The 10,910-nt window shown below is 39.1% G+C and overlaps 1 protein-coding gene across 1 annotated transcript; it reads left to right on the top strand.

Annotated features, from left to right (window-relative positions):
- Positions 1–457: 457 nt before the first annotated feature.
- On the top strand, positions 458–6,675 carry SET (SET nuclear proto-oncogene; the record flags this gene model as incomplete). Its single annotated transcript, XM_010018401.1, has 7 exons — positions 458–515; positions 1,543–1,685; positions 2,414–2,517; positions 2,704–2,817; positions 4,310–4,480; positions 4,575–4,721; positions 5,745–6,675. Coding segments are annotated over 7 exons (761 nt in total), but the record flags the coding sequence as incomplete, so codon positions are not given.
- Positions 6,676–10,910: the final 4,235 nt, after the last annotated feature.

Raw genomic sequence — 10,910 nt, 5'->3', positions numbered from 1 at the left:
GCTGGCCTTTCGAACGTTCTTGTCATTTTTTAGAAGGCGGCGTGTTCCCGTTCTGTTGATTTTCCGGCCTCTCTAAATTATTTAACGTTCTTTCAAATGGGTTTGTTTAGTAGATATGGCTTCAGGCTTTTTAATGAAATTGTTATTTATGTGTCATGATCGACTTCTCATTGAAGCTGAGTTGTAAAGCCGTGTAGGGGAATGTGAACTGGGATTTCTAAGGGTGAACTCTCTCCGAGTGCTGTTTCATCCAACTTTGCTGTGCTTCAGCTGTAGCGCACTCTGGAAGTAGCTGAAGCTTTAAGTCCTTGTAACGCTTATGACATTTAGTAGAAATATCCATGTAATTCAGAAGGAGATGATTAGAAAAGGTCTTAAGCAAAACCCCGGGTGATTTGTCAGACTTGAATGAAGGGATTTTGATGCATTTTCATTTGGTTTTTTGTTTTTTTTCCAGAAAAAGAGCAACAGGAAGCAATCGAACACATTGATGAAGTACAGAATGAAATAGACAGGTAAAGATGAACAAAGTTTTATAATGTTTTAGTAGAAATTGAAGTGAAACTTTCATAAGCCAAAATATTTAGTAAAGAAAGCTACTCGATGGTAGTTCTCAGTGTGTTTAAATTCTGCCAAGATACGCTTGTGTGGTGACTTGATTAGATGTGAGAGGTGTTTGTGTGTGATAAAAGAATTGAAGAAGTATCCCGGGGTCTTATTTCATTTGGGATATTTTAAAAGGTAGACCTGGAGCTTAAAACTTAAAATTGTTATATTTTTGATACTGGAAATTTATTTTCTGTTGGGTTTTCAAGTTCATGTGTATACTTTTTTGCAAAACTGTTTTTATGTTTGTAAGTGGAACCAAAAGCTTGTTTGAAAAGTTAGCTTTTATTATACTTTTAAAAACTTACGTATTCATTTGCTCAGAAAATGTCACCGGAACATTAGTTCCATGTGCCAAAACTCTGTGGGTTCAATGTTGGTATTTGCCTGGATCTTACCTCCATGCACACTGGTCTACAAAGACTGCAGGTGACCACTGAGGCTCTGGCTATGTGAAGCTGTTGCATTATCGAGGCTCTTTTTTGGAGCCAAACCTAATTAAATGTTGCACCTTCAGATGTTACTTGTGTGGGCGCAGAATTGCTTTGCTGGACCTTGCTTGCTTACCCCAAACTTATAAAGAGCAGGTGATAGTGTTGCATGTTAGACCTATCTTTATGTCTTTTACAATCAAAATGTGTAAGAGGTAAAATACTACTTTGCTTTGCAAGAATGAGGGTCTGTCCCTCATGTAATACTGCAGAACACAGGATGTATTAAGAATGTTTCATTAAGATCAGTGAGATTGCTTCTGGTAGTGTGTTTCTGAATAGCCCTTATGGGCTTAGGGCCTCTCTTTTTTGTTCTAGATGCCTCATCTGTTGAATATGGCAGACTAGTCTAATCAAACCTGGTCAGTTTTTAGCCCACTATTGATGATGTGGCTTTAAATTTCAGTTCTGGCTCTTGTGGTTAATGTGGTTCTTTCTCTTACAGACTGAATGAACAAGCCAGTGAGGAAATTTTGAAAGTAGAACAGAAATACAACAAACTCCGCCAGCCATTCTTCCAGAAGAGGTCAGAATTGATCGCCAAAATCCCAAACTTCTGGGTAACAACATTTGTCAACCACCCACAAGGTATCTTCTTTTAAGAAGGGCTTTTAAGCCCTCTTTTCCTCTAAATTCAGTGTGTTCTTGCTGGTGATGTGAGTGTCTTGCAGCTCTCGAGGCTTTTCTAGAATTGTTACTGGGCATACTTTTAAACAGAAGCCTGTTACATATGAAAACACTTCCTCCTTGTCCTAGAGTGTATTTTATAAGCTTTGTATTTCTTGCACTTGTTGATCAAAGGAGCATCTTGGTCACTAAAATCCTGCAGTGGTTTAGTGGTTTTCTTTTTGCGTTTCAAATGACAAGTTTCCTGCTTTTTTTTGTTGTTGTTGTTGTTGTTAATTGGGCCCTTAAGAAAAAAACAACTAGTTTTAGTGGTTTTGTTAATTTTTAAATTGGAGGTGAGCTCCTCACAATAAACTGACTGTTTCTACAAAACGTGTTTGTAGGTTGGTGAATGACGTGAAAATCTATTTGAGAGAAGGATAGATGTATGCAGAGAGTTCTTCTTGCTTCTTAAAATTGAACTCCAACAAGCAAATATCATGGCTTGACCTCAGCAAATATAAATCACATAAATGCCAATAGTCTCTTGGCTGGTAGCTTGAAAACAGTGGGCTCCAAGAAGTTGGCTTGGACAGATGTGCTGTGTTTCAGATCTTTGTTACTATCAATTCCCTGTATTTCACCTGCATGATTCCCATGATACACCTTTCATAGCTTTGCTAATGTGGGATTCCTAATTCTGTCTTTAGTATCTGCACTGCTGGGAGAAGAAGATGAGGAAGCACTGCATTATTTGACCAGAGTTGAGGTGACAGAATTTGAAGACATCAAATCAGGTTACAGAATAGATTTTGTAAGTACTTTAAAGAATTCCTTTATTTGTGATTTTTCTGCTGGTTTTTACGTTACCTGCATTGGGTTGGAGTTTGTAACTTAATCTTTTCAGTTACCCAGTTAATACTAGGTTGTGCCAAGGACTGGGACTTGGCACATGTGTTTACATGATGTGGGTTCTAACTCTTTGCTTTCAACTCTGCAGTATTTTGACGAGAATCCATACTTTGAAAATAAAGTTCTCTCCAAAGAGTTTCACCTCAATGAAAGTGGAGACCCTTCTTCAAAATCAACTGAGATCAAATGGAAATCTGGGAAGGTATGTATCTGGGAGAGAGGATTGCTGCTCTATGTGATACCATCACTTCAAGTATGTTCCTTTTACTAGTTTTGTATTGAAGATGCCTTGTCCTCCCTTTCTTCCTCTCTCAGTCCCATTTTCACTTCTCTACATACACAGTTCATGCCTATCTTGCAGGGTTTGGAATACCCCATTGATGTGGAGATCTGTTGTGAATTCTCTTGCTCAGCTGAGCAGTGAAAGTACAAGCATGGCCAGATGGAGAGATTAACAACTGCATTAGCTTGTCTCTCTCTGGCATGAATCTAGATGTGTTTTGTTGTTTGCTTAAGATAACTAATTTAAATAAGGAATTCCAAAGCTAGCGGGGTTATGGGGGGTCAGGTAGTGGTGTGTAATTTGATTTTGTTCTCTTTATTTCCTCAGCTTCATTTCCAGACACTGCATCATTGTAGAAGTTGCAGCCACACAATAATGTGGCCATATCTTTCATCCAGACAGTATTCACATGTGATTAATTTGCTGTAATTAGTTTCTGCAACAGTTATGAGTACTTTCATGTTATTCTGAAAATTGTGAACTATTTAAAAGCAGAACTGAGGGTTGCAGTTAAGTTGCTGCTTGTTTTGTCACCCTCAGACTGAGAAGAAAACTTAACCTTTTTTCATTGAGAACTAGAACTTTGCCTCTTGTACAAGAAGTTACAGCCCAGTACAAACTGGCCTAACGATCTTTACAACATGCTACAAAATCAGTGTGAATTCTGATATCCTCCTTCATTAAACAGTCTAAACATATCAATGTTGTGATTCTATCAAGAAAACAAATACTAGAAGTTTGGAGTTAGCACATGATCAAAGAAAGAGTGGATTTAAATAGCAGATAGGAATTCCTATCTTAACGAAAAGGTTGTTGCAAACTTACTAAACTTCTGGGGTGAGGTGGGAGATAGAGGACCCATGTATGTTCCTCTGACCATGTGTTTTAGTGGTTTGTGTGAGGCTTTTTTGTCTCTTTTCACTTACTACAAAGAATGGCCTGAAGACTTCAAAGCAAGAAATCTTAGGGTAAGAAGGCTGGGCAGTTCTTTAAGCTGTGTCTCTAACCTGAGATAGAGGTGTGGAGACAGTGCTTCTTAAGTCATGTAGTAGTCATAGCGTTTAGCCATTGTGAGATCTTTTAAGTTCAGTATGTCATTAAACACTTGTCAGAGTTGTGCTTCCCTGTGATAGAGGAACATAAATCAAATGCAAGATCTTGTGAATTTTCAGTATTTCTGTGGAGGTCATTGAAAGAAACAGGTGGTTTTACTGTTTTCTCATGTTCATGACAAATGCAGTGTCTTTTTCTGCGAGTTTTTTGGGTTCCAGGTGTTTCTTCTTTTTCCTGAAAGAGGGAATAGTGACTTCTTGTGGCTGTTTACAAAAGTACCTTTCTAAATGGTGTTATTAAAAAAAGAAAAATGTTGTAAAGACCACTTTTTTATGGAACTTCTTGACTTTCTTTTCAGGATCTGACAAAACGGTCAAGCCAGACACAGAACAAAGCCAGTAGGAAGAGACAGCATGAAGAGCCAGAAAGCTTTTTCACCTGGTTCACTGATCACTCTGATGCAGGGGCTGATGAGTTAGGAGAAGTCATCAAGGATGACATCTGGCCAAATCCATTGCAGTACTACTTGGTAAGTACAGCACAGAGCTGTTGATCCATACCCGTAGTAGCACCATGTAAGTGAATTTGATCACTGTAGTTAATGGTGCATATGTGTCTTTAAGGTTCCTGATATGGATGATGAGGAAGGGGAGGGAGAAGAGGATGATGATGATGATGAAGAGGAAGAAGGATTAGAAGATATTGATGAAGAAGGAGATGAAGATGAGGGGGAGGAAGATGAAGACGATGATGAGGGAGAGGAAGGAGAGGTGAGTCATCTTACCCCTTACACCTTCTAGCTCTGGTGTTTGAGAATCAAAAGTTATTTATGGGGGATCTTGTCAAAATACTGAGCCCTAGTTACAAAGGTAAAAGCTTTTCTTTGTACAATTACTGACAAGGAGTTTAGAGGGGAAAAGTAGAACTTCTACTACCTTAACTTTTGGAGTTATTTCAGTGTAATAAGTATGTTTGTGCATGTGACAGTGAAAATAAGTTGTTCTAGTGAATTTGTAAGGGAGGTGCTTTAGAAGAACTAGAATATAAGCATGACAAAATTCTTAGTGAGCATTCTAGTAAGGCTTTACTTGTAAATAGCTTTTGTTGGTGCATCCGGTTCTGTCATCCTCCCACCTTTGGTTTATTGCTGCTTATGGGCAGCTTAGCAAAGGCTCTCTATTGGGCTCAGGAATTAGAAATTTCCTTCAGTAGCAAGTGGTATTCCAGGGACAGTATTCAGGGAGTTGATAACTTCAAGTTTAGAATGTCTTTGTTTCTCATAATTGGGTGTGGTGTCTCTTGAGTTTCAGCAGCCAAAAAACTACTCACATTGAGACAGGAGGGTTATTGTGGGCACCAGAGTGATGGGTTATTATTTAACCTGGAATTTAGCATCTGAAAGTGCTATATTTAACCTGAAATTTAGCACTAATACATCTAAAATACATTACTCTTCAGAGTTTAAAACTGGGAGGGGGGGGAGACCTCTTCACTTTGTAAGTCTTAAACTTATATGTTTGTAGTGATTCTAAGTCACAGTTTTCCAGACCCGGTGTCTCTTTCACTGGGACATCCAGTTATTAACTTATTTCTGTGTAGGTGGGTGCTCATGGCAAGTGTTACTACTCCTTAGTGAAGAGGAAAGGAGTGATCATAAGACAGCATGCTATGAGTAACACTGTAGGACTGTAGTCTGGAAGGCAGTAAAACAGTTGTGGTTACTGCGTTTGAAAGTTCGTGCTCTCTGAAGTTTAGTGACTAGATTTGTTTAATTGTTGCTTATCTTTCAACAGGAGGATGAAGGAGAAGATGACTAATTGAACACTGATGGATTCCAAACCCCCTTTTTACCTTTTTAATTTTAATCCAGTCCCTGGGAGCAAGTTGCTGTCTTTTTTTTCTTGTGCTCAGTCGCCTTGTTCTCTTGAGGTCTCTTTTTCTCTCCTCTACACCATGGTTCACACTTTATTTTGGGGGGAAATACCTTGAGCAGAATACAGTGGAAAAGAATCTACCAGTTTCTGTTTCAAGTTCATTTTTATCCCTTTCTGTCTCAAAAAAACTGTTTATGGAATCAACACACCATGTTCTGTGGGAAAAAAGAAAACCTTCTGCTCCCTTCACTCTGCTGGAAGCTGAAGAGTGCTAGGCCCCTGTGTAGTAGTGCATAGAATCTAGCTTTTTTCCTTCTTTCTCTGTATATTGGGCTCAGAGATTACACTGTGTCTCTATGTGAATATGGACAGTTAGCATTTACCAACATGTATCTGTCTACTTTCTCTTGTTTAAAAAAAAGAAAAAGCTAAAAAAAAAAAAATAAATAAAATAAAAAACTGGGGTTCTAGAAGGTGAGCTGGGTGGGTTTCAGATGTTGGGGTGGGTTACGTGGGCATTTTGACAACATGGCTTCTTCTCCTTTGGCATGTTTAATTGTGATGTTTAACAAACATCCTTGCAGTTTAAGATGACACTTTTAAAATAAAATCTTCTCCTAATGATGACTTTGAGCCCTGCCACTTGATGGAGAATCAGCAGAACCTGTAGGATCTTATTTGGAATTGACATTTCTCTATTGTAATTTTGTTCTTGTTTATTTTTAAATTCTTTTTTTTTTTCTTTTTTTTTTTTTTTTTTGTTTCACTGGAAAGGAAAGAAAGATGCTCAGTTTTAAACGTTAAAGTGTACAAGTTGCTTTGTTACAATAAAACTAAATGTGTACACAAAGGGACTGGTTGGTCTTCACTGAAAGAAACAGTTTTAATCCTCTGTTTTGAACTTGTTTGTAGTTTCTTGTTTCTTGGCATTTTGGGGGACATTTGGTCAGTATTGATGTAGTTTGATGCAACCTTGTGGTTGTGTGGACTGATGATCAGGTCGTTTAGTTGCCACTATTTGAATACTTGTGAAATGTTTGGTTTGATAGTTACTGGTGCACACTCGGGTTCTTGAATTGCCAAACTCTGTAAGACAGGGCAGTGGGTGCATATGCCTTGTGTGAAGACAGAGGTTTATATCTCTGTTTTGAAAGAGGAAAAAACACTTGTTAGCTATTTGAAGTAGTAACTTGCAGTACTGTATCTTGAGGAAATCGGTTTGCATAAAGATACCACGCAAGCTCAGAATAAAAAGACCAAGGGGTCTTACAAGATTCGGGTGTTTTTGTAAATCTTTTCAGTTGAAAATAAATCTTAAGTGCAAACTAATTTTGGGGCTATTTCAAAGAGAAAGATTCTTAGCAAAGCTTGTGTAAAAAGAAAAAGTTGCTACTTGACTGCTTTCTTTCCTTGGTAGCAGCATGTATATATGCTTTAGATCTACTGTACTCTTCCTCATGTTAAGCGACTGCATTTTAGTAGCTTGTAACAATTTCACATAGAGGTTGTTGGTACTGATATTCCACAAAGTGTAATGAAAGTTGTTTTAACATGCTGTGCTTTTGAAATATTTAAAAGAAAATGTTGTATCAGCTAATCTAAAATTCAAACAGCTAGTTCTCTTTGGATGTGTAGAAAAGACTGTCTTCTGGGAAGACTTGCTGTTATATTCTCTGATTCCTTTTCCTCACAGAATTTGCTATCGTCAAATTCAGCATTTTTGATGCTTAAGAATACACTTAGAACAAAATCAATCTCTGTTTAAGACATGCCCAAATAATGTGTGGGGGAAACATTCTGTAAGTGTCTGGTCCAGCTTGAATTTAATCCAGTTATCAGAGACAATAAAACATCCAGTCTGCATGTGAGCAATGCAAAAATAAGGCAACCATTTACTTTAGTCCATCTCAACAAAAGCTTCTGCCCTGATCCTGCTTGCAGGGTAAAGATGATGTTAATCAGGAATGGTTTCTTACCATCTAGAGAGAGAAGGAACCAAACCTATGAACTCCCTTAAGTTTTAATTCTTTTTATTTGATTCTTTTTTGTTGTAAGATTGGAAACGATTTGCTGTTGTGGTAGAGGGTCGATGTGCTATTTCTTGCCATGATGCCTTGTTACTTAATCATTATGTAGTCCTAATTGTAGTTCTTCAAGGCAAATAATCTTTTCCAGGTCTTTTTCATGCTTTAGGAAAAATACTATACCATTGTTACACTCCTGTTGGTTACTAGCAGAAAACCTCTAAAAACTGTTCTGAAAGTAATCAAAGCTTCAGGTTCTGTAAAGTCAAATCCATGAACAAGAAATGAGAGGTCTGGATAATGAAATGCTACTACTGGGATTTTTCTTTTCAGATTGCCTAAATCTTAAGGATTTAACAGGTTGCCAAAACACTTGCTACTGTACTGATAATACTGAATTGCCTGAGAAACTTAAGGTTTTACTCCTGACAATGGCTACAGAGTAAACTAATGTGCTAAAAGAATAAACCATTATTTAAGTGTAATTTTTTTCTAGCAATGGAAGACATGAGTAGGGATTAACACATTTCTCTGCAATGCTGAAGAAATACTACAGATGGCCATCATGTGCTCTGACTGTTCACTTAATGTCTAATTTGGCTGAATGTGTAATGGGTGTCCATTTTTACTTCATTGAATTTGTATATGCATATTAAGAGCATTTAAAGACTTTCACCTTGGATAAAAGTGGGAGATTCATTCTTATTACATGTCTGTATCTTACTAATTCCCCGCTGCTCTTTTTGCTCCTCACATCCAGTTAATGCTGCCAACTGAAATCTGTTAGAGGTGGAAGCTGAATTCAGCCTTTCTGGCCTGAATTTCCAGGGTTAGACTATAGAGTTGGCAGCAGTTTAATAAAGATTGAAGCTACTGTTCTGGGGCTGTATGACTTGAATGACTCGAGGTTATTTTTGTTTGAAGTCTAATTGCTATAAACTGGAATCTTTTGTCTGTAATTTCTAGTGTCAAAGGAAAGCGAATACATCCATGTGTGTAAATACAGTTAGAAAGGTTTGGTTATTTTAAACAGATGATCTGTGTGCTTATTCATACTTGTCAAGATAGTTTTTTGTCCCTGTAAACAAGCATTATCTGAATGGATTGCTCAGTCATTTATGCCATCATTTGAATCTGTAAGCTTCTCTTTGTACCACACTAAACCAGGTGCACAACAATACTACTTTGTTTATTGGATACTGTTCCTGAATTTTGAAGCCATGATTTTTTTCTTTTAAGAGACTGAAATCAATGAAATAATTTCTCTGATGTACCTTCAAGATATCCTTCTGTTTGAAGGAATTAAAGTACATTTAACTGTTACTTGATGTTACCATTTCTAAGAGTCTTTTTCAAAAGAATCAGTTATTAGTCCCAAACTCAGCATTGTCTTTCACAGGTCAGGCTGATAGTAGTCACTTCTTTAGAGATATCAGGTGCCCAGTGTGATAAGAGTGATGGGAGGTCACAAGTGATTTAAACATGATGCTTGCTTCCTCTGGGGATCAGATTTATGCTTAATCTCTTGCCCTCCCTCTCCTGCATTAAAAATGGAAACTTGTAAGACTTTTTCATCATCACCTTCTCAGAGTGAATGTACTCCAGTGGAGTCCTGTAAGCCCTAACTCCTGCTGCCTTGGCTATTCAGCTGGTGGGACTTCTGAGTCCCCAAGCTCCTACCTACCAGGAGGGTTTCTGCAGCGCCCAACATGGGTTGTAGCACCGTTCCCTCCAGGAGGGGTATTCCCTCGCTGGGAAGGAGTGTAAAATGGGAGAGTTGACCAAAGCAAAAGACAAAGGGCTCTGGGAAGTGAGGGCATCCTCTTCCAATGCTTCTGCCTCCAGTCTGCTGGAGGGCTGGTTGTGTCCCTGTTCCTGAGACTCGGTCCATACCTACCAGCTTTGACTTTCCCCTTTCCAGTACTTTCACTGAATGTACAGTCTAATTAAAATAATTCCTTAAACACTAAACAGTGCCTGGGCTATGTTACAAATAGTAATAGGTTCCAAAGGGTTTATATTAATCTAATGCACTTGCTTTATTAACAACAGGAGCATGATCAAAGGTTTTATAGAGGTTTAAGACTTTATTAATTCAACTCAGTTAAGATAGATTGAAATTTCTGCTGATTTACTAATTGTTCAGCTGCAGATCGTTTACAAAACACTCATACTACAAAAATCTATTCTAATTAAATAAAAGGAAAACATTTCTGTTTATTAGTATCTTTCTAAACTTGTATCTGAGAATCTGGGTGCCTTCTGACTCAAAGCTGTGCTTTGCTCCAGGACCAAAAAAGCATATTAGTGCAATAATAACATTACGTAAAACTGCTGAGGAGGGATCTTACAAGTGGGTGATCTTTACCATCTGAAAGCAATAAGTATTTTGCACTTGTTTTAATCACTATGACACACTGCATATCAGGTCTGCAAGACAGCACAGTGGTTTTTCACTTGTGATAGCTGAGGGGTTGCTGCCAGCCTTGCCGATTTATTTGGGTTATTTTTTCACTCCAATATTCAGCTGAAGCACCAGATACTTACTACACGTAAAGGGGCAGCTAGGCAAAAACCAGCAGTGGCAACAGGGAATGCCCCCTTTCCAGGGGAGCATCCCATCTAGAGACGAGCTGCAGTTTGCTTGCTCCCCTACCAAGAGACACCAGTTACGGATCAATCTGGAGAACTCAGAGAACGACCCGACATACTCAGTACAGCACAGCAAGCAGGGCCCAGCCGCAGGGGTTTTTCCTCACAGCACCCAGAGGTGCCTGGTATTGACCCGGTACCGTCCCTTCGGCGCGAACCCACCCTTTCTGTGCCCACACAGGACGCTGACCCCTAAAGCCTCTCCCTACCCCAGCAGCGCGACGCGGAGGGGTTGATGTCCACGCCGGGCAGCGGGAGGTACCTCAGTCTCCTCAGCGTCCGGCCCGTCGCGCCTGTCTCCTTCCCGCCGCCATCCCGCGCCAGGTCCCGGCTGCGCATTTCCCCTCAGGGCGGGCGAAGGCAGCGGGACGACCTCCTGCCAGGGGGGCGTGTGGGGAAGGGAGGCTCC

This window comes from Nestor notabilis, unplaced genomic scaffold, assembly GCF_000696875.1.
Source record: "Nestor notabilis isolate BGI_N333 unplaced genomic scaffold, ASM69687v1 scaffold32737, whole genome shotgun sequence".
Lineage (NCBI taxonomy): Eukaryota > Metazoa > Chordata > Aves > Psittaciformes > Psittacidae > Nestor > Nestor notabilis.
This window is presented reverse-complemented; position numbering and strand designations above follow the sequence as displayed.